The 25,214-nt window shown below is 42.8% G+C and overlaps 1 protein-coding gene across 2 annotated transcripts in view; it reads right to left on the bottom strand.

The window, feature by feature from the left end:
- Positions 1 to 25,214, bottom strand: part of LOC128888496 (MOXD1 homolog 2) — a 222,454-nt gene that overhangs the window by 42,969 nt on the left and 154,271 nt on the right. For both annotated transcript variants that reach the window (XM_054145390.1, XM_054145389.1), the window contains exon 3: positions 16,224 to 16,373. In XM_054145390.1, the coding sequence (XP_054001365.1) occupies positions 16,224 to 16,373 (150 nt within the window). The remainder of the gene's footprint in view (positions 1 to 16,223; positions 16,374 to 25,214) is intronic.

Raw genomic sequence — 25,214 nt, 5'->3', positions numbered from 1 at the left:
GAAAAGAGAGAGGAGAGAAGCAAACGGAGTCATGGTGGTGGGATGTCTTCTGGAAACGCTCGAGTCAACCGAATGCCTCGGCGAGGGCCGAGGGGATGAAGTTCGACGGTGGTAGAGATGAGAATTGGGAAGTAACGCGGGAAACTTCAACGCGAACTCTATCCAGTCTCTGCGGGTAAGCGCGGAAACTACCGTTTTCGCAACGGAAGGTCGTGCTACGGGTATGGTAACTCTTCGGTCTATTCTCCAGTCAGGTATCTCTCCTGGGTTGGCGGCTACATGACCGGAACTCAAATGTCGTTCCCGATCTGGGCGACGTTGGGAATTTACGATCATTAGAGTCTAGTCGAATCTTGGAACCTCGAAGGAACGGGAACACGAGGGAAGATGGTTTGTCGCGATTAACGGGGGTCCGGTATGCTCGGTTTTACGGGCTACGTATCGTCGTCGAAACGACGAGCAATTTGTTCGCTCGACGCAAACATCGCGGGGAAACAACTGGAGCGCTCGAGATTTGATCATCGTTAGACTAGGCTTCACCTTCCCTTTGTAATAAGCAAACACTGGACACCGTCCACATTCGACTCACTAATGTTACTGAACGGATATTTATGGGATTGAATGTATGTGAATCACAATATAAAATAACTAATTCTTACATCTAACAATAATTATAAATACTATTTAGCATTAAACGTATATTATAGAAGATTTTAGTATCTTGTTAATCCTTGATTATATTTCTTTGAATATTGGTTTATGGAGTTAACTGATTTGTCCAATGAACGGTTCATTTATTTCCTCGCAAAGTGACTTCGAATAATCATAACATAGAGAACATACCTTGGTGGGGGAGAATTTTTCAGAATGAAAGAGCTGGTACTCACCTGAAACATAAAAGAGTGCCGGGTTAGGAAATATGACGAAATACAGTTGCTTTTAGACTGATCGTGACTTCTGCTAGGTTAACAATATAATCTGAGCCTAACATGCGTGCAATTACTATTATTTTCGTCAAAGGATCACATCCCCAGGTGGAATCGTAATAAACTCCAATAGCAAAAACGACTCGAAAGAAGACTACCTTACGTTGACTGGAGTCTGCCGGGATTTCTGTACACTGCCCTTTGTGACTCGGATAACGATAAAAGAGCTAGTTGATCCGAGTCAAATATCTCTCTGATAGCGGTGCGTTGGCAGGAAGATCTTTTCTGTCTCTGATCTTCGGATCAAGGAGGTTATAGGAGCAAACTCGAGTACCATTGAGCGCTACTACGCAGAACTCTACATTCAGCGTTATTTTCTTCAGGAAAGTATAACTTTTGAAAATGGCTACGTCTGATAGATGAAAGAAAAGTTTCTTGTTACCATTAGTGTACCTTGACATTGTGTGTATATGTTAGACAAGCTTTTGTAACGATAAAGTAGCAAAAGACTTACGCTGGTCGCTTGGCTTTGAGTCGAAAAAGTAAGTCAATGAATTAAATAGTCGAGACCACGACGAGCCTCTCGAGACGATACAAAAATCCAATTGCTAAGACCATTCGCGAGCACGACGCGTACGGGATGTTAGCTAGGAAATTCAATTAAATTAAAAAACACCTTCGCCATCTCCTTCGCCTCTCTCGGGATTTACGGTACCTGACTAGAACTCAAACAATTGCTCACACTTTTTCGATGACATGTGCTCGTTAAAAGAATGAAACTCTCGCGATAGGTACCACTGATGCGTCAGCTTTATCCGCGAGGTTAACGGAGCTCGCACATACAGTGTGAAATTAAAGCTGACGTGGAGTGCTCTCATAGTTAAGACAGTGTTTCTCAAATTAAGTAACTAAAAAAGTAATGAAATTCCAGTTTAGAGATTGAACCACAGTTTTCAACTGCTGAAAGTATTTGCTTGGAGGTGAAGTTTGAGAAACATTGGTCCGAGGGCTGAAAGTAAGCAGGAATCTTGACTGACCCGAGGCAAATCACGTCGCGAAGCGACAGCGTATAGTAGTGACAAGTCATCCAACGCGGTGCAAAGCAAACGATGACGCTCCACTTCTCTTCGAGGATTCCACTGCTACCATCATAGCACTGGAGGGAGATTAAATTAATGCGTGCGCACGTGACTGCAAAAATGCGCCACGGCAACCGGTTCCTGGTTAATGCGAGTCTCTCTTTTTCTGGGCGTGGAATCAAGATTCTGACGGGGTTCCTGATTGAACGAAATCGCTTTAAAAGTAAAACGCTTTCGTGCCGCTCGCCATTTGAATTTCACATCCTACGTCGCGCTTTGCATACCGTTGAGACAGGTCTGGCTCGGTGATGAGGATCGAGACAACATTCGACCGATTAACACGTTGACTACCATGTTATCTACCATGTTGCCCTAAACGTAGTTTTAGTACAAGGGCAATTTGTGCTGAATCATTTGAACTTGACACATCAGCTTTGTAGCTTGCATCAGAAAAAATTAAGATTGGATTACCAGACATTGAGTATTACATATAATCGATTGCAATCAACTGTTTCATTAAATTATACCTTGATCGTAAAGGACCTGGGCACAGAGTGAGCTAAGGATGCCCTCGGGCAAAAGAGCCTACAGTCGAGACGTACGCACTAACAAAAATTCAAACTTGCAAATAGATTACGGTGTCTAAAAGGAGAAAAGCAACTATGGATAATGAGCACATCATCGTGCTCGTTCTACGCGAAAGAATTTATCGAGACCGTGTCCGTGTTCAAGATCGCGGCCAAGCTGGAGAAAGTTTAAATTAACTCGCGATATCTGGTGGCTGTTAACCGCGCCAACTCTGATTGGAGCCACGGCCGCAGACATAATAGTTGCATTATCGCTGCCAACGGGTATATCCTAGCTGGCATTTAGGGTAGAGATGATCGGACAGTTTAAACGTTCAGCCAACACTTAATCGATCGGCCTGCGGTAGTTATCACAGCGATAGAAACGGGACCGAAATCAAAATCGAACTTTGTTCGACAGTTCGTGGGAATTTCGATGATCGAACCGGTGAAAATGAATGACGAACATTTTTTTTTCTTGGCTCTAATATTTCTAACATTTCTTTAAATAAAAAGCTTCTGTGTATATCTGTCCCTCATCCCTATCTGTTTTGTCAGCATTCCGATTTCCTCTGAAAACCTTTTCGTTTTGGCGATGAATCATTTCTTTCATCGCCGCGCACGTGGAGATCATCTGGACGGACATAGTTTTATTTTCTCGAAGTCAGGCATAGAATTTAGAAGTTCACCCCAGAGGCCAACATGTGCTCCAATGTGAGTTAAATACAATCTTTGTTGCAGAAAAAAAATTGATTAATGATTTGGAAAGTAAAGATAATCTTGAGATCAAACAGAGGTAATTGCCTTCACGTGTGAGAAATTACCACTCAAGAATACTTTAGTCGTCGATCGTCTGATATCTCGTACATGTTAAAAAAATTAAATCGATACAAAATTTTATTCGGTGCTCGATTACTGACCTGCACGCGTTCGATCACTAGGTGTAATTGCCTCGTGTACTATTACTAGGTACTTATAGGCTTTCACCATATTCTATTGCTTTAAGGTTTAGGTATACTTTTTGTATTCATTTGAAAACAAATCCGAGCAAAATTATTACGAGGATATAAATTCGAGGAAACAGTTTCGTTTGTCGATATTAAACATTATACGACAAATAATAGTTGGAGTTTGAATTGCAAAATAATTTTATATTTTACATTTAACAAATTGAAGTCATCTGTATTATTACTCGATTTTATAAATATCACGAATGAATCGCTATGTTTTTATAGACCATATATCGTTCCAATCAAGTTTTGCCCTTCTCTATATCAAATGTAAAGAACAAACAATCAAACAGGAAACATAATTTTCCATCCAAAGCTAACGATTCGTCGCGCGTATTCTATAATACTCCCCCACTGCGCACGTTGCCATTAGATTCCATTTAATTTTACCTAACTCTTCTAAAAAAACAAAGTTTCACTCGATAAGGAATTCTCGTCCAGCATGAAAGCAGAAAAAAAGAAAGGAAAATTGCTTTCGGTGGATTCGATTATTTTTCAGATCATAAATCATAATCGCATTCCGCGCACGAACCTGGGTAAACCTCGTTACGAACTATAAACTTCCGTGTGTGACTTTGATGTAATGCCGCGATGTGTACGCTCCCCTTGGCTGGCTACAAGTGAAATCGTTCGGCGGATCAGTTTTATTAATGGTGGTCCGTGATCGCGATCGGCAAGACTATGACAACCCCGTCAACTTTCGAAAGATTAATGTCGCCTGATCATTGCGTGAGACGTGTGTGTATATGTTGTTGTTGTTCTTTTTTTTTTTTTTCTATGCTCCTTTTTCGTCGTCAACGCGCGCGAGAAACCAGGTCGAGCCGAGCTGCTGCCACGTTTTTGCATATAAAACCGCAATTAATGATAATGGAAATTGTTTCCTCGGCAGAGCCATAACGCATAATCGTTATAAGCCCGGCTTAATCTGGCTATTCGGTGTTTCAATAAAGAACATGCAGAGCCACAGGGGACATTACGTACGCATTCCGGCGCAAATTCGTACATTCAAATGGGTTTCATGCCGCTGCAAAGAAAATTCCGCGAAGGATCAAACGATTAGCCAGCAATTTCCATGTCGATTATGCAAAACGCCACTGCGATGCGTGTTTTCGAAATAACGATCATTAAGTTCGTGTTTAACCGAAAGATACTGCTTTTACAACGGGAGACTGCCTCGTACCCTATTGAAATTGTCACCCTGTTTACGCGAATACTCGTCAGGTTTCGATTTGCAAATTGAGGGACAGCTATCGTAGACACTGAGGACACTAGAGCATTATTTATGACACTGAAACTAACGAGCATGTAAATTTGATCCGTATTCCCGAACTTCTTAGAAGTACTCGATTATTAAGAATAATTTTGCAAAATGTAAACAATTCTTTTCCTATCAGATTTAAAAGATGTAGTAGTATGCTCAATAGAGAATTCCATCCTCTACTTTGCGTTGTTTCTGGGATTCTAAGTTTTATGTTTTTAAATGATTAGAATGAACCATGGAAAATTGGAGTTATGGGAATTGAAAGGCAACCACGCGCAGTCACCGTATTTTTGTCGAACAAAATGTTTCACTTTTTCTGCAATTTTCGCTATTTTTCTTTCAATCGTCATGGTTGAAAAAACTTTCAATATTTTTTTTTTCGTTCACCAGCCTATGCTCATACCAAACGCGATACAACGTTGTGTTTTTGTATCCGGTTAATAGAATTTAAATATCAAGATCGCCAAATGGGCGTGTTTTTTTTTTTTCATCGAAGGCCTCCGGTTTGCATATTTCTCCGATAGGGTAATATTTCTATATGGAACAGAATTTATGTTTCGATGAAATACGTATCGATGCTGGTTCGAAGTATCAAAACGCAATCATCAAAAGTATAAAACAAAAAACAGAAATTATTGCAGAAATGTAAACAAAGGTTCATAATAAGATGATCTCCAATTTTTGGACAACCAAGTTAAAATCTTGACCTACAGTGTAAGAATACCTAAGAGTTCTTTTATAAAGTGTCCAGTTCAAAGTTTCATAACATAGTCAGTCTTTCGAATTTCACAACTTTCTAAACACAATTATTTTACAATTTCGATCAATGGGAAAGCTGAAAAGAAGAAAAAATAATTTCAATTCGTGAAATCATTTGTCCTTTCCTTTTAACGTTCGATTATTAGTTGCAACATGTGTAAAATTGAATTTTGCAAGAACCTGGCTTAAAATTGCATGACCAGCTCTTTCTCTATCGAACGTCCCTTTCCGGGGCTCACAGCCGCCCCCTCTAAATACGATCGCTTCCGCTTTACATTAGCTTACTTTGTATGCAGCTAATTTACATGTCTAACGGCCACGATAAAATTGGTTAACGCTGTTCCGAGCTTGTGAGCGAACGCCACCTAATTTAAGCTTCGGTGTAAGCAGTTAAGCTCCGTGGCCGATTTTGTAATATATGTTGGTACGATTTAATAGCGTCGAGCTTTGTATATAAACTAGATCGCGCGCCGTGCAGTGCCACCGAAGCTTTGACGTACTTTTAATCCAATTTTGCAACCGATCGATCGTTATCGTACCCCTCCTTCACCTCGATCCGAAAATCATCCGTTGATCTAACAGTTTTGATGGATTTCGCGCCGCCGCAAAGCGTATTAAACATGGAAAAGAATAAACGCGAGTGAAATGTAGCCGCGTTTGCGCACTGCTATATTTTCGTACTGGTATTGAACTTGCAACTATTTCAAATCATTGGTAACTCGGCATGTAAATAATTTGAATACGCTGGGAAAATAGGTCTTACAGGAGCTGTACACGTATTCGCTGATTTTCAGTCTATTTTCTACTTACAAAGGTTTGTACTGTCGGAGAGCAAAAATTTTTGGAATAATTGAATGTAATTTTTACACGTTTGCACGTACCATATACTTTATTTCGATCTGGTATCTTTACGTGTATATTATGAGAAAAGTAATTTTGTTTCTATTTAATTATATACGAGTCATATATTTTTTTTGCATCTGAAAATTACCAAGAAAGTGAAAACGAACAAATACATGTACCTATAATTTTGAAAAATATGTTTACTAATGGAAAATTAAATACCAGAGGAAATACGTTACGAGAAATTTCGCGTTCGTTACAGCGCATCGTACATTTTTAATTTATCCGAATTACAAATGTCCGTCGTCACAGTGCGTGCACACGAACCGTTGTTTATATTTAGCTTTAAAATATTTGCCCCTCTGCCCCGACGGTCTGTCGGATCGTACGCCTCTATTTGTATTTTGAAAATTTTCGCCGTGATCCTTGTAATATGTCCGCCGAATATTGATCTACCGCAGTGCAGCTATACGTAATACAGCTTCCCTCTCGATTCATTCTTTTCAAGTTAACGAGGTTTTCACATCGACCCACTTTCTTTTGTAAAACGAAATTAGCGTGGAACAGTAAAACGTACTTTCCGCCTCTCGTTCTTCGCCGACTACGTATCCACGTGTTGACGTTTGCGTATTATATAAACTAATACCGTTTATCGAGTCGCCGAATGTCTCTGAAACAAATCCTTTGTGAAAATGTGCGACCAGAAATCTCCATTATAGCAGCATATGTTTGAATAAAAGAATCCTATGAAAGTTAAAGAAAGAATCTAAAGCGTAATTAAATAAAGAAATAGCTAGTGGTGTAATAACTGTACCAATATGTTATTTAAATAAATGTCAGGTCCCAGAATGTATGTTAACTGCAGTCCCTCAGCGAAAGATTCTATAAACCGGTAAAAATACAATTTTAAAAAAAAACTGTAATGAATATAGGTATTAAAAATAGTTGCAACCAGGTCGAAAAAGTTTTATATTTTTAATAAACTCTTACAGCTGCGAAACGTGACTTTAATTCTTCCGAAAGTCGGATGAAAAGATTATCAAGTACATCGCCGTTTTAAGCCCTGATTTTGTATAAAATTTAATATTACAACGTTGATCTTCTTCGAAACTTTCAACAATGTACCAGAGCGTCCTCGTAGTACGTTTTCCGACGAATAGAAACGGTGACTGTTGCTTTCTCCTCGAAAATTGTTGCTTTAATTTTAATTTCCTCGCCGCGACGACCCGATAAACCTTGATTTTCGAAGGCTTTTTCCTCGAATCTTACACGAGTTTGCACTCGCACTCGGACGCCATTCTTCAGCGACGTTGCGAATAAAATTTCGAATCGCCGTCGCATTTATGGAGACTAATATTTAGTGCAATTTAGCGCACGGTAGACCGCAGGAAGAGATTTCCCGGAGAGCAGTTCGTTGGTTAAAAAATGATTTGGTATGTAGTCTTTTTCCCTCGAGTTTTTTTTCCGCGCCATTTTACTTTCATCATTTCGCCGGGAAGAAGTTATGGCGCCGCAATGCTTATCCAATTTAGCCTCAAGCGTACCGTCGATAACTTTTACCTCGCGCAGGAAAGAAGCTTTTGTAAGGAAACCCCGAGGAAGTTTCTTCCAGCCCCGACCATGGCCAGTAACGTGTCCAACAGCTTAATCTTCAACTAATCCCCGCTCCCTCGATGCGACGCCTGCGAGGAATTAGAGGTAATCCGAAACACGAGTTTAATGGCCAACTCCTCATACAATCACAAACTGAATGTTTACGGCGCTGTAATACGTAAACAAATTTACAGCTTTCATCGGCCGTCCATTTACGAATGCTTCCTCGTAAAACCCCGTGACGTCAGAATAGAAACCTCTTCGACGAGAAGATTCGTTGTTAGTACGTTACACAATTCTCAGAAAATTCACCTCGAAATTGGTTCAACCTTTTCATTCCCGTTGTATTGCTTTGGACGCACGCCAGTTTCAATCAACTCTTATTGTTATTATACTGTTCTCCTATTAGACATTCTTTTTACGCTTGATACATTACTTGTAATTATCGTACAGCTACCCTTAAAGTTACCCCATCATAAGAAAATATTAAATATTTTAGAGACCTTTTAATCCCACACACGTAGCAGTCCAGAGTGCTGTATCCGATAAGCTGACAATGCTTGATCAAGGAATGTTCCAGATCATTAATTTTCCATTTCAAGACTAGTCGAGATAATATCGTTCAGTCGAAAACATCGTGCAAATATCGAGTCTCAGAATCGAAAGCCAAATTGGCCACAGGTATCGATCAATTCAAGACGTCTAAATTAATAGTTAACGAATTTCTATTCGTGAGATTTAATCTCTAGAATCGAATAATAAACTAGGTTAATTGAATCGTTCGTATCGAGCTTGTTTCTACTTTAAGACACTAGTATTTTAGAAACCTCTTAATTGATGATTAAAGTCTGACAATTTCTTTGTAGCACTGTCTCTGTTCAATTTTAAAAATAAAACGTGGAAACGAAAGATACAGCAGTCAAAGCACAGTGCCTCTGAATCACATAGTTTAGGATTCGAAAGCCACATCGGTGGTCTAAATAATTATAAACTTACAAAGTTCCTTTTGTACTCTTTAGTTCCTCGCGCTGAATAATAAATTAGGAAATAGACTCTTTCCCATGGAGTTTTTTGGCTAAACGATTTGATTAAAAGCGAACTAGTTTGGTGATTCAATTTTACCGTTTCTCGACGTAATTATTACAAATTCTCTCCGATATCCCTAACGTTACCCTTTTTGGATACGTGGGGATTCGATCCACACGCTAACATCCCCAATATAGACAGCATTACCGAGTCTCGATCGTCTTAGGAGAGAATTCGATTTCTAGATTGGAAACATTCTAAGAAGGATGAGAGAGGAGCCAATCTCGTCGTTCCGTTTTCCGAATCGAGCCATTTTCGCGAACTTCCACCTTTCCCCTCGACGCCTGAAACTTTATCGCGTCGTTTCGGCCAGACACCGCGGACGTGAATGAGCGCCGAGTTGATTGGAAAGCATCGCGACGCTATTGATAGCGGAGGAACGATCACGGAGCCGATGGCGTGTCGGGTCCCGCCGAATTCTTCTAGGTAAATGTCAGTTGGCAAGTTTTTGGCCGATTGGAAAACTTAGGCAGCCCAGTGGGGAACTTCCTCGAACTGTCATTAGTTGGCGAAGCGCGCCCTCGCGGTAGGAGAGACCGGTTTCATTCAATCCAGCCGCCCTGGCTCCCTTTAACAAACATGTTGACAACACTCGGATTGCTGCGAAAAACGACGGAGAACAGGCATCGACGTAATTGGAAGTTACTTTCCCGTGATTCTGGTCTCTCTTTTCCGGTTGCTTCGGAACGGGACTTCAGAAACGGTGGCTTTTGTAGCGCGCTCGGTTAGATCGATGTCCCTCTAGTCTCCGGGTAAGGCATCGTCGATTGAGCCCCGAAAAAGGACTCGATACGAAAATGGTTGCGGGCAATAGTCAATCGGGAAACTTGTCTTCCGTTTATTTTCCTCACTGGTACTTATTGTGGAAACGAATTTTAAAAGTTTGTCTATATGTATTAAAGAAATTTGTCTAATTGAAATTAATGCTTCATGATTCCAAAATAAATTTGTAATTATAAATATTGTATATACATGTGTGAAGTTTATTCATGTACATATTTATAATAGAAAATTGATTTGGTAACACGAAGCCTATCATTTAAATTAGATAAATTTCTTCGATAGATATGAGACTGACTGTGTACTTTGATTATTTTTATTTATACCATTTATTGAGTAATATTGTATCATGAGAGTAGCCTTGATAAGACACCGAGTCGAAAGCGTTTTAAACGGAACCCCTTGACGAAGAAACCTTTATTTGAACGCAATCACTAATTCTTCTCGTAACAGGGACAGTCAACATTTGCAGAAGAGCTGTAGGAGGACAGAAAAGTCGCATCAATTCAGCAGAAGGTTCCCTCTCGCGTTATTGTCTCGGAACGTCCGATTAACGTAACAATTTGCCGCAAAGGCCAGTACGACGCAGAAATCGAATTGGCGCCAATAATTGTCTCCAAACGTATGTAATCTGGTACTCGGGACCCCGCGGAATCTCCTTCCAGGTTGATTCGATTTCCCGTCGCTCCGGATAGTAGCTTCCGGCGAAATCCCCCTGGCGCCCTCTGCCACGACGACTACGAGTATACGGATCCACCCAATAAGATCGTCGGCGCACCTGGCGACCCTCCCGCTATCCTCTCCTGGGCCAACCCTCTCCTCGTCACTCCCAAAGGCATCGGTCAAATTCGATTTTCCTTTTACACCGAACCGAACCATTCGGAATAGCGATCAGTTCTAGCGCCCAGGGAGGACCTTATTCAGGAAGTTCGCGTTGGCTACTACTATAGGGCTGGCCAGCGAGCCAGCCAGCCAGCCCGGGGAGTGAAGTGGTAAACTAGATACGGCTACAGATAGGAAGGGAATAGAAGCAGAACCGGGTCAGCTAGCCAATCCCCTCTGCAAGGCACACCAATCTCCCTACCGGTAACATTCGCGTGCATATCCTCGAACTCTCGCGTATACCCCATCTCTCTCCACCTATCTCCATACCATCCATACTCTCTCCCTCCCTCCTCTGTTTTTCCACCTTTTCTCTCCTCGATTTCACCGCTTTCCATTCGCTCTTCCGTATACGTTACGTACGATTCGTAGTCCCTCCGCACCCGACGCTACCGATTCTCTTCGTCATCGCACTCAGGAGGATTCCACGTGATAAAGAGACGCCTCGCCCTTCGCCACGGAAAAGCTCGGACTACGAATCTTGCAAAGTGGTAGCTGCTGGTCCCGGTGACGTCGATTCCGGCTGCTGGCTCGCCGGATTGCATAATGCTCCGCGGGTCGCAATCCTTGCTGGTTACGGCGACCTCAAAGGGGAGTTTTCCGTTGCTACGCGCCGCGAAACTTTTGCGGTTTCCATCGTCGACATCCGACACAGGAGACTCGCAGTTCGTCGCCCGTTCGGTGACGGACTTCCCAGGACCCCGTTGCGTCGACTACTAGACGCGTTGGGAAATTTATCGGTTACAAGGGACGAACAACTCTTCGCTGCTTCGATACCAGCGAACGCGAAATTCAGCCATGTTGGACCGCTGGTATTTTTTTTCGTGTGCACTAAATAGCTGACGCATTAAATCTTTGCACTCGACAGATAATTTAACACTAAGTTTGATGCAGAAAATCGACCAGCAATAACGTTTGTCCAGGTTTAATTTCTTTTGAACTCAAAGTGTCGATAAACTGATTGTCGGCGAGGTAAAGGTGACCTGATTAAACTTAAAGCATTATTAGCTTACAGCATAATTCAGCAAGATACAACGTAATTCTAAATAACACAGTATAATACAAAATATTCCTGCAAAATAGAGTATATTACTGCAAAATATAGAGTATTTCAGCAAATTAAAGCATAATACAGCGAAATACAGAATATTTCAGCAAAAATGGCATACTGCTGCAACATACGTGGTAATAGAATGCCAAGAAAGCATCTCGAGTTGCTAGTAGATGCCAGAAAGAAAGGCCTAGAACTTAAAACAATGTGTCTATGCCACATAATATGTACAGCGGTAGTTGAAACATAAATCTTGTTTCTCTCCGCTACTGCACCAATTGAATTTGACCGACCCTAATGATTCGGAAACAATTACTCCCCAAACTACGAAAGTAGGTCGCAATAACCGTCCTACGCGGAAGAACGCCAACGTAGGAGCCCCTCTGGTCCGTCAAGTTCGTTTGCGACTAGTCTCGCGGGCTAACGAATTAATTATTAGTCAGTGCACCGCTGTTGCCGTGACTCGCATTAGGCAAGGAAGCCTGATTACGTAAAAATACATATTTCAATGCACGCCGAAACACCACGTCTTCCCTAGTCCTGGTTAATTAACTAGTTACGAGCGCACGAGACGCACGCGCTCTGCAAATACGACCTCAGAACCGTGCCGTCGGTGTATGTTATCCAGGACGTAGTCAGGCTTAATTTCACGTACCGTTGATGAGACTGTCTGCATGCCGAGGCCAAAGCAAGGACAGCCGGCGCAATATTAATATGCAATCGAAGCCCTCTTCCGCGTAAGCCGGTTACGATGGAGCGTATCGCTTAATTTGATGTTCATTCGATTAATCCACTGCGGTTGTCGGTAGAAATAACAATGGTTCGAAGACCCATAGCGGAGAACGCTATTGGCAATTTGCAACGACGGTCGATATCGAGAACGCCGCAGGGTTTACGTACACGGTGTATCCGTAATTTGACACGAAACGTCTGCTTTTTACGTTCTTTTCCCGTCTTCCCGTTTCGTTCACCTATTTAGCTCTCCGTCTCGTATCGGATAAAACGTCGATTTGACGTCATACCGTCATGTAGTGCTTCGACGTTAAAGTTTCAAAATAACTCGGATTGACTGCCAGACTATCCGGGATTAATTTCATTACGGTTGCTTTGGGTGTCAACAGGTTATGCGATAATGCGGATACTTCGTGGAGAAGCACGCAGAAAGTTGCGAAGCACAATTTTTCCTAAGAGGTTCCCTTCTCGCGTGACTGAACTTTAAATATTCGCGGGACGTGCGCACCCTTGGGGCGCACCCCAAACCTAAGGGACGCAATCAGGAAGAATGGCGTAAGGGAGAATTGTTCCGAGATAGGGCGATTCCCTTCTTTGCACACTTTTTTAACACGTGCGTTCTAGGTTCTGAATCGCTTACGTCTCGAGAGCGGAGTGGAATTTTGCATGCAGCTTGAATAACAATATGAATTTTTGGAAAGGGTGCAGTAGAAGAAGTAACTAATGATGCCAATCAGTATAGAAATTTGAATAGATAATACGCTAAGTTAAAAAGACATAGAATAAAGAAATTGAAGTGACACCCTCAGAATATTTCCACAACCATACCAACGAAGTGAATTTTCTTATCATATAAAAATTATCATTCCAACCAAATGAAATATGATTCTTTTGTTCTAATGCTCCTAGAGCCCTACGAAGAAAATTAATTCCACGTTTTAGATCCACTTTTTTCGCCAAGACACGACGCCCCGCGGCGAGACCCGCGAAACAAGTTTCTAAAGGTAGATTTTGTTTTGAAAGGAAGACCTCGGCCATACGTTGCATCCCCGATCGCCGATAACCCTGTTACCAGCGTACGTTGTACCGAGTTCGCAGGCCCATTTAAAGTATCACGATCCCGGTACGGATTCAGCGGTACCTTTCGCAGGGCATAATGCTGGGTTGGGGTCGTTCTGGTTGGCGAACGTGACGCGTAAAAATATCATGTAGGGTACCGATACATCACGCGATCAGATAAAGGAAAGGGGAGCTGACTTCGTCGTTTGTCGTCCAGATAGAATCTCGGACCCGCGGTGGCTCGCTTTATTTTTGCACCCAACTATTTTGATGACTCAACTGCTAGACGGACGTTACCTTGGACCCGTGGAGAGTCCGCGACATTCAGTTTCACCGTAACGGATTCTCACGAGATCAAGATCGCGTGGTAGCCCCTAACCGTTTTTCTAAAACGTGGTTAGCGTTTACGTGAAGGAGATCGGCCGTCGCGACAACGCGATTCTGAAATCTTCATCTGCATAACTTAGACTTCCACGGAAATTAATGGTTAAATTTGTCTCTTCGTCTTCTTCTCCCTGCAGAGAATAGGAATCCTGGTTCAACGAACGAATTACAGCGGAACATCCGTTATCTGAATTATTATGAAAATACGACTGTTCGATTGAGGACACTGTTAAATAACTTACTTTTCTAACATTTGATCATTTTATATATTAAATGAGCTTTTAATTAATTTTCTTACATATGAGCCGTTCATTGCACAAATCGACTAGCTCCATGAAACAAAAAGTTAAGAAATGCGATGAAATAATGTATATTGTCTTTTAAAATTCCCTTCATAATATAAATTCAAATAAATATTGTAGAATACATAAGTATAGATGTAGCTTTCATCTAACGGTATATAAAATTAATAAGAAAGAATAGCCAAAAAATAATTGTCACTAATGTTAACATTTTTATGTGACTGGTGAATCGATTTGTGCAGTGAACGACTCATATTTATATGCACTCTACATTTGCACTAAGTATTCGAAAATTTATGTTAACAATGATTTATTTGTTTCATCTATATCGACCGAATCTATTGAACGTTGATGGTTGATAATTCCGATACCGGCGTACCTGCTGTATTCCCCTCTTCCCGCCTGCTGATGATCACTACCTATTCCCCACTTCACAGCCTCGCGTAATTACTTTATTGACAAAGCAATCTCATTCCGGCATCTTCGCGTGCGTAACGCGTTCCTCCGTGGAAATTTCACGCGCCAACGTTTGTCTTCAACTTCGCGTTCGTTGGCCAATATTTGCATTGCAAGCGTTTGTTATTTACGCGTACACACAACGCGAATATTCATCGTTCGTCTAGCGCGACATGTCGACTTCGAATTGTATTGACACGCGAAACATTATGGGTATGATTATTCCCGTACCGAATTTCTCTTTTAAAGTACACCAGCGCTCTGGAAAAATTGATCTTTCTTAAAAGCTATACATTAAAAAAAAAAAAAAAAAGGATCGATCAAGGATTCAAAATGTCAAGAACAATCACAATTCTATGTTCAACTGCTTGCTATATAACAAATAATTAAATAATGTGAATAGATGAATAGGTTGAGATACCTCGAATCTACATTAAAAGGTAACGTCACCAGTTGAAGATTAGCGATACGATTTTCTAGTTTCAGTGGCACAAAGCGAAATGCTCGATGACCTGCTCGACTGCCATAAATCGTGGGTTGTACGAGCAGATCGCAACACGCGCGTAATCTCTTTTCTTCGAGTTAAACCCGCGCCGAGCACAAGCGAGCTGCTCTATCGCGCGATCTACTTTTGAGTTAACTACCAAGGAAATAAAGAACTGGGTCGACCTGTCCTACAAATCGGCTGGAATGCCAGAAACGAGAGCTGCAGGCGATAACGAGCCTCGAAATTGGAGCTATTAATATTTTCACACTGATGATCCCGCGTAACGTCTGCGACTCCGTTAGACCGTGACTCGTTCCGATTGGCCGACCGTGAAACACGTTTAGGAGTACCTGTCACTTTCGTTGGCGCGGCCGAAGCATGATCCGAATATACGACGCGCAATGGCGATCAATTAAAGTTAATTGCGACGTGTAATGAATTTCATTCGAGCTCCGCCGTTGTTGGAAACGAGAGACGCTAGAGTATCCTAATTTTGCGATCGCTATTCTTGCGTAATTCTGGGGCGATATCATTGTTTACTTTCGAACAAGATATCTCTCTTGGAGGACACATTATTTTGTTTCGTTTTTAAAAAATTATCAGGAGAACTCAAATATTTATTGAATACTAATTCCATTTTGATAATGTTTTATCTAGGGATCCGTAATTAAACATCGAAATCGTAAAATGTGTCTACAGCGTGATGAGCGATTCTCCGAACTTTTACGAAGACCAGAAGCACCGTAATAAATGGATTCAGCGAAAATACTAATCGTTTCGCGCCAGTGTAAACGTAGCGTTCAATTTCCCAAAGAGCCGCGATAAATAATTCTTGTTGGCGGCTGGCATTACACGCTCGACCGCTCAATTTTTCCCGTAAATCCATCAAATGATTCTCGGGCGAGCACTTCGCGCGGCGCGCGAAATTATCTTTCACACCGGAAGCCGTATAAATCAAACCACCTACCGTGATCTTGAGGTCCCATGAGTCGCACGTATCGTATCGCCTGCTGAAACGAAGCACCGTGTGCGTCTTGTTCTCGTAACCCAGTAGCAGACTATAGTCTTGGCTCGAGTCCATCTGGGGATCTCTGCTGCCGTTCTTCACGTGTCGGTCCTGAAAAGAGCAATAACTTTGCGTTAAACTCTGCGCCAATCGACCAGCAAAAACGTTAGGGTAACGTACGATGCCTGTACATCGTTTCGTTTAAAAATTGCCTATACGTTCGTATGATGCGCAGCTTTTTGAATCGCGAACTATGGCGCTGGACGTCTCAAGTTTCGGTAAAATGATATGAAATGCGTTGAATTATTGAAAATCGTTTGGCTGTTTCGCCAGTTCAAAGAAATTATGTTTGTATAAATGATGAGGCTAGATATTAGCACTTGTAGCAGAGAATTATCGGTTATTTCGTTTCGATCATTGAAATTGGACACGGTCGATCTTCCGAATGAATAATATATTTAACGATTTGAATATTTGACGATTAATATTAATTTATACAGATTAAGAACAAAGTAGAATAGAGACTACTCGTTGTCATGCTTTTTAACCCCTTAAGCTACGATTTAAGCTTCATCAGCCTGGGATCAAAATGTGATGTTTACAATTGCACCGAACAATCCGCCGCCGCGGGCCAGGCTCGTGATAATCAGTTTTGCCACAAATATCCACGTAAATATGTATCCACGTTTAAACCTGGAGGTTAAATGACTAATAAGAATTGTTTCTCCTGAATCTGACCAACTTCAGATTCACACGGGGTTATGGAGTGCCAACAATTCTACGAAATTCCCAGTCGAATGGCAACTATTTCTCCACCGATCCACTCGGCACGCTGCGAGATTCCCAAAAACCAGAAGCCACCTAAGCGCGTCCGAACAAGAGGAGAAACAGAGCTCCGAAGACGGAATCGCAGAGGGAAGAAGAACTATTCATCGCGGCGCCTTTTTCGTTGATCGGCTTTTTGCTCGGGGGTGACACACCTAAGCCAGACACCAGAAGAGGATCGCAGCGGGTTAGTTAAGCGTCTGAATCTTCGTACGCCCGAAGACAAGTTTTTCAGCGGGATTCCTGGTCGCCGCCTCGATATAATTATCCGCGGTTCGCGACGGCTGGACGGCGCGGTGCCGACGACGCCTTCCCGACTCCATTGTTCTCTCGTGAACGACCCGTGGGCCCGCTTTTTTCTCAACTTTTCGGCGAGCTTTATTAGAATTTAATTTACCTCCGAGCCGGCGGACAGGCCAGAGCCGTCGTACACGCGGCGTGAGCCCTGACGAGTCACGCGTGTTATACTTCTGGCCTCCTTTTGTCCGGGCATTCTTCGGCACCGCCATTCGTCTCACCTGCGAGTCGCCTTGCACACGTACAGGCCCAACGTATGCGAAACTGCAGCCTGCGACCGCAGGATGGAACGCGGGGAAGAGGTAAGAAAGAACGCCCGGAATATCCATTTATGTTAGCCTCGACGCGTGAAAGGCTCGAACGAGCCCGTCGCGCCCGAGAACGGGCCTGATTGGATATAAAATATAAAGTGTTCGAAATAAAAACCTGCAGTCAGAACGAGGGGCCCCTGGACGACAAAAACGACCAACTCTCAGCGCGATTGAAAAAAGAGGCGCAGGTGTAGGAACGCGCCAAGGTAACGATATTGTCAAACTTGCCCCGCAAGGTTGCAGGCTGCGCTCCGAAATCTGCGAAACGTGGTCTAACATGCCATTACGGGATTGTTAATGTACTGTATTGTCGATAGAAAAATTGTCTCTGTCTTTAGGTATAAAGTAGAGGGTATATTCATGTTCCTGATACCCTCGTTGCTAAGAAGTCATAGAGGAAGTCACGAAATCATTAGTAACTTATGAATTGCATTCGTATTCAGAGCATCGATAAATCGATTGCTCGAATTGCGACTGCGTTTCGAGAAGCTCATTCCAAGGATTTTCTACTCGCGAATTTTCCTGGACGGCGCAGATATTTCGCAACAATCCTTTCCACGGTGTCGCCTCTTTTTCGCGTTCTTTTTCCTTTTGTCGCATTAGACGTCTGCAATGGACACGAGAAACTACTTGAAAATGTAACGCAGTGAATCTGGGAGAAAATTCGAATTCCTCGACGGAAACTAGAACCATTCTTCCGCTTTGAGAGCGCGACGATCGCGCTTTGAGCCGGCAGTCGACGTCGATATTGCTTCCGCGTTTAGCGTTTCGATAAAGGCTTCCAGTGGAAAGAGAGACTCGTGCACGCCGATACCTAACAACTACGCCCTTTTGTCTCAACGACCAGAGAATCCGCGTAGCTGAAAATAAGATGCCATGGATTTAAAGTGAGTAACCTGCTACTTTTTATTGCTAGATGAACGCTGTTTTAATCGCTCGCGACGGAAGTTGTCGAAGGAAATTAAATTCCTCAGGTGTACTTGGCAATTGCTTCAGTAAATATTCAAGGTTCTCGTGACAGCTTGGCGATGATAGAATTTTTATTTGGAGAAATTGTGTTTCATTTATTGAATTTAATATCGACTAATTTCATCAGTCTAATTATATCTTTCTCCATGTATTGTAACATATTCAATAAATTATGACTCCCGGAGGATTGATTAAACATGCGATTGCTCATTGCAGTCCCAACATTCACAAGAAAAAGTAATCATAGTACCTTAATTCTTCCAGACATGAATTTTTTTTTCTCGTACTTATGTAATTTAACTTTTAGTTAACTTGGACTAAAATTAGTATGATCAATTTTTTTTAAAGTCTTAATAACGTGGTTTTTGATAAAAAATAGTGTCGTTAATGTGTGAGTCGTCGACTAAATTTTGTGTCCTCAATTGTGGACGCCAGGTCTGAAAGGATTAACTATTTGCTTTTACAATCCTTTCGCAATCTGACCAGGTGAGAGAACGGTATTGCACCTGGAGATCGAGACTCGCGATCAGCCATAGCGTATCGGACCTTGGACGTCTAGAACGAGACTGAACTTCGCGACCAAAAGCCTGGGAAACCGCGAGCACTCGAAAAAAGTGGACGCATCGGTACGTAGCGCGAGACGAACGAGTAATAAATAATTTCCAGCACCGTCTCGCGCAACTTCTTCAATTTCCGCCGCCACGTCGGAAGTGGGGAGCATACTTTTCCCCCTTCTCGAGCCGCCAGGAGCAGCCGACGCGCGACCGATCGAAAAGTCGGACTTTCATGTCGTTCTTACTTCCACCTTACCAACGACCGGCTGGCTGTCTACTCCCAGAACGTGCTCGCGGGGGCGTTCGTTCCACCGAAAGGTGTTCATCAATTTTCGTGTACGCGAGACACGGTCCGTGTGCACGAAGCAACCGTTCCCCGGGGTGTTGCAAACTCTCGTTCATCGATGCACGTCGAACGGTGAAAGAAAATCAAATCACGTACCGCCGAAACTCACAAATGTACACTCGAGTGTTCTGGAGTTAAACGATCGAACTTAGTCTATGAATGAAAATAATTTTAATTTCACCCATCACTGTAGGAATCCAGGTGAGAAACGTGGAGACCGATTTGTAGATACATTGATACCGATATCTTTATCTATACTGAATCACTTGGTCATCCAACACCACTAGCACGTTGTCGCCTGCTGGACCAATTACCTCAACCGCACCTCAATATGTCCACATCTTTCAAACAAAGCCGCTTTGGATCTACATGTACACAACATTTTGATCTTATTTTAATTCACAGTAGACGCTGCCTCGTTAACCAGTTACGCTCTGCACAATTTCCCTCTTGTTGGCGCGTAGAGAGGACGAACGGCACATGAAAAGAGACATCCATCGTTTTCGCCAGTGAAAATCGTTCACGAATGGACGAGTATTCCGTTTCCGCTCGCGCTTGCGCAATTGTCTTCTGGTCTTCAATCCAGATGGTAGTTTACTGCCGCCCCCGCGTACGCGCGCGGTTGATACCACGGAATACCGCGTATCGCCGTGGAAGAATGGGGAACGCGTCCCGCAATTATACGAATTAGGTCCGCGCTATTCACCAGAGGGAGGACAATATCTTCTCAGCACGCGCGTTTTGTCGAAAACGGGGTTGGGGGCGCGCGCGTGCATGTACGGGGGGTAGGGAGCGCCGAGCGCGTTTAACTGCTCTGATTTAAACGAGACGCGAGTTTCGGCTTCCGTTTCGATTCACTGGCCTTTCGAACGAGCGGATGCTTTTTCGGGATCGTATTATCGAATTTGTCGACGCTCGTCACCGGAGCTTGTAGATCGTTACAACTGGCCGTCAGTCGTTGCGATAAAACGTTTCCCCTCTATTTCGTTCGCTTCCGCGCAGAGAAGTGGTCGCAGTTTGAAGATCGGGACCACCGAGCATGCGAATTACCTGTCGATGAGGCGAGCAACAGGAGTTAAATTTGAACTTGAGAATTACTTAAAGCAGATACAGTAATTCCATAAAACAAAAAGTTGAGAAATGCGATCAAAATGGTCGTTGAAAGAAATTATTTATTATTCAGTGGCCAAATAAATTTTGATAATTTATGGTGTTAATCTTTATTAGAATAAAATTTACTTGCACAATTCCTGCACTATTTTCCTTTAATTTCACTTGTAGAATTGCCAGTCATCTCCTACTCGCTTCTGCCCCACTTCTCTGCTCTGTCACCTGTTTCAAAACTGTCCGTAGCGACACTAGTATAAGAGTGTCACGTTTTTCTTTACATAAATATAAAAAGTTATGACTATACCAATTGCTTCGACACTTAAATAAGATTTGTCAAAAAGTAGAAGTAATCACTTTGTGCAGTGAACGGGCCTCAATTATAGACCTGTGTTGTTTGTTTGTAGTGTATTAATTTAGTAATACCTTCACGAAGGTTTATAAGTTGCCCTAGGTCGCGTGCAAGCCACGGTGTGTTTGCGCGTTTCCATACACCATTCGTGGCTACTAAAGAAATCAGGAACTGTACGTTCTTGAAAACGCTATCGCGATGGAAACGTCGTTTCCGCGGCTGTACGCGTCCCACGGTGCTATTGCCGTCGCTTTCCATCGACTGTCGATCTCGTGTTTATTGTCGCGAGGGGATCATACTATAGCAAGCAAGCGACAGGACATGAAATCAACCCTTGCGCGGAGTTGGCTGACTGTGCAAGTCTGGGCTATTTGCAGAGCGTTTAATATCAGATCCAACTACCGCAGACAACGGAGACGGAGCTAAGACGGATCGGAAGTTGATAAGCCCATGCAACTGATGGAATGCTTTGAGCAGAGTCACAATTGCTCGCTGTGTCTCATTACTTTATCCCTTGGTCGATCAAAGTGCGAGGTTTTGGATGAAGTAAACAAAATATTTTTATATTAGGTTAGTCTTAACCCTCTCAGACCTGAATTATCTTTTTTTCTCGTACTAATATAATTCAATTTTTAGACTTCACTTGGATTAAAAACATTATGGAAAAATTAAAAAAAAATCCAAATAGTGTAGTTTTCGAGGAAAACTGGTCTTTCTTCATGTGCACAAATAAGGACATTCATCTTAAACGATAGCGTCGATAATTTTTCAATTTTGTGTCTTCAATCGTGGATGCCAGGTCTGAAAGGGTTGATGACGTATTCTAATAGGATGGTTGAAAAGATGATCAGGAGTTTTGATCGAGTGAAAGTAATTGTGTAACGAAAATCGACATCGATTGAAGATGAACTGAACGCGGCACGCGATACATAAAAATTGCCGAGCGTATCCGATTGAACTTCCAACGATATTAAATCCTCTATTCCCACCTCATCCATACTCGTTGCGGGGAGATCGTTCACCGATCGGACAGTAAATTTCTTTCGTCGCGGTCGTAGCTGTTAATATAATTTCCGATACACTGGTAATCAAATACCCTGTGAGTATCGCTTACACTGCAATCAGATCCATAATCCTCGACTAGGAATTACGATCACCGTCGACGCTCTTCCGTGAATCCAGCCTATTCAATCGCTATCCACGCAACTAACGTGAAAGCTGTTTATGTACTCATGGACAAGGAGTAAACTAAAGTTCTAAAGTAGAAAGTTGAATACATCACGAGTAGGTCCATTGCTAATAAAAATTATTTAAATAAGGTTTTCCTAATATTATAAGTTCAGAATCATAGAAGCATAGGAATCTTGCTCACACTTTTTCTACCATGTTCATAGGCAATTAGTCCAAAGAGCCTCGTATTAGAAGAAGGAAAATCGTCCCGATCACGCGTGCGGATAAGCGTCTTCGCGACGGAAACAATCGCAAGACGCGGTAATTGTTAAATAATTGTTGTTGCGTTCTTGCGAGCGCACGAACGTCGCGACAGAAAAGGGAAGAGAAACGCGAGGCGTCACAGGGAAAACGTTTCCGGAAATTCCACATCGCGAGTCGTAACACGAGTTTCTTTATAATTCCAAGTGACACGAAACGAACACTGGCTGGCCATGTAATTGACCCTCGTGTATCCGACCGTTGCTTCTCACGAATACGGGAATCGCGTTACGAACACACGGCTCTATGGAACCGGAGTAAATTATGCCAATTAGGCACGATGCTCTGCTTCGACAGTCGCCATTGTACCGTGAGTCGTGCAAGAATGGGAATGACTTGGTGGATGACACTCGAGCAAAATGAAATTGGATCCATATAGAAGTCATAGGACGATTTACTTTGGTATGAGTTGTATGACGAGTAGCAACCATAGTGTGGTACGCAGTTAGCGTTAAGTTTTGCGGTCCATTATGAAACTATTAAAAAACACCAAAGCACTTTAAAGTTATTTTTCAAACAGTACGTACTATAGCTCTATAAATTATTGCAAGAAAATTCTTCAATGTACCTTGCAATAGACGTCGATATTTTTTCCATGATGCGTTGTCCCTCGAACTGCAGGGACAGTCATGCGACAGTGAAGAAAATCGAAGAAGGCGGAAGTGCATTACCCCTATCGAGACTAAACATGTGTTTCCATGTTGCCGTAATAGCTGACAACCTAATGGCTCTAATTTCCAGCGGACGCACCCGTTCGTTTCTCATAACGTGTCACGTAAATGTCGCGTATTGGAAACGGTGAACGTAACGTTCAAGGATCATTTTCGCGCATACTCGATGAATTTTCAAGAACCTCCCGGCGAGAGGGCACGGTCCTTTCTTGTCGCGAGCTCTCCAGGTCGTTATGCTCGATCGATTTCACGTGCCGGACAATTATGTCAATTACTCTGGCCCGATTCGTCGATCGCGATAATGCGACGCGACGTCACCAACGCTGACAGCGACACCCTACCGTATCGGCTAATGATGGCGCTTAATGGTCTCGAATAGCGTCAAGAACGAGATCGATAGCCGAAATTCCGGTAATGAGACCGTCGAATGGGGCATTGAAGATTATTCTGATCGTATTTCCTCTTTGTGGCGCAACATTGTTCGAGGGAACAATTCTGTCAATGTATAATGGAGTCAAGCATTGTATAGCAACGTGTTTGGACCATGATTTAACTTACCTGAGAAAACAGTCACGTTCTGAGAGTAAAAACAGTACAGAGACCCTCTTTAGAAATTGAAATTTTACTAAAAATTCCTTCTCTCTAAAGAGACTAATGTGGTTTTCGATGAAGACAAGAGGCAACTTATCGAGTTGCCAGACTAAGACAATACTCTGAATCTCCCATTTCCTGGACCATTGCTTCGCCGATTGAGCAATCCATGCTAGCAGCAGCTTCCTTACCTCAGTAATTAATCAAAAGCTCCGCTTGTTGCTCTGACTATCCTCGACAATTTGGATCGATACAACCTATTTCGCCATAAAGATCTCTCTTCGAAGTTCGCCATCTCTCACACTTTCTTCGACGCAAATATGATTCCCCCGCACCGTTTTCGATTTGCAAACCTCTAGATAAGGAATAGGAGCCTCGACTGTTTCGTATACACGTTTCACCTGCGTTTCGCTTGGTGACCTATCCCAGCGTGCAATCGAAAGCCTCGATACGGTCCCCGAGTCGTCATGAAACGGTTATCGTCGCTCGACGATCTAGGCGGCGGTAACCTCGTCTCGTTTGTCGCAATGCGTACAACGATCGTGGATTTTATTCACCGCTGGCCGTTTCCACCGGCGTTCCGCGTAATCATTAACGGTGGCTGGTGTGTTCCTCTGCCGTCGATGCTATCGGCCCGATAAATAAACGTAAAGCGGCGCGCTGCGTTTCTCAGGCGTGAAACATTCGGACGGCCGCGGCGCGTCCTCTCGAAATCATAAAATTGATAACGACAACCGCATGCATCCGCGGTCCCGTGTTTGTCCGCGCGCGCGACACGACAGCAACAGAACCGCGGTAGCGGGTTCTGGGCCGAAAATACCCCCGTGAGTTTAATGATAAGTGCCATGCGCGATAACAAAAGCGGCCACGAGCGATTGCGTGCGCGGAACGAGCCGTTCGTTTCGAAACGAGCACGACTCCGCCGGCTGAATTGTGTTTTCTTGCTCGTGTCATTGTTGGACGGAACTGATCGCGACCCGCTGCAACTTTACGCGACGCGCAATTTGAAGAAGACTTCTCGAAATTGTAGAATGCTTGTATTAACCCTTTGAGTGTCAAGAAGCGATATATCGCGCCTCCATATACTTGCAAAAAGCGCCACGAGCGATATATCGCTGTTCCATACATTCTATTTTTAATCCACTGATCTTACATTCCTTAGAATATTCGAGTTCGTTCAACAGAGGCGCCTCGAATGTCCGTGAGAATCGCTACTATTTTACAAACGCATGCGACATCGTGTAAATTAAAGTAACGTAACTGATTGTCGCGTGCTGAGTCGAATTTTCTTTCGCTGACTGCCACGATAAATCACTCAATGCGAACTCTTAAAGAATTCTCAGCATGCACCGCACAATTTTTGAAGCCACTTCATACAGATTCCAATACTTGAAGAAGGAAAATATGCTCCGCGTTTTTAACTTGTTTTTTTTACGAA

Source organism: Hylaeus anthracinus, unplaced genomic scaffold, assembly GCF_026225885.1.
Source record: "Hylaeus anthracinus isolate JK02 unplaced genomic scaffold, UHH_iyHylAnth1.0_haploid 11994, whole genome shotgun sequence".
Taxonomy (NCBI): domain Eukaryota; kingdom Metazoa; phylum Arthropoda; class Insecta; order Hymenoptera; family Colletidae; genus Hylaeus; species Hylaeus anthracinus.
This window is presented reverse-complemented; position numbering and strand designations above follow the sequence as displayed.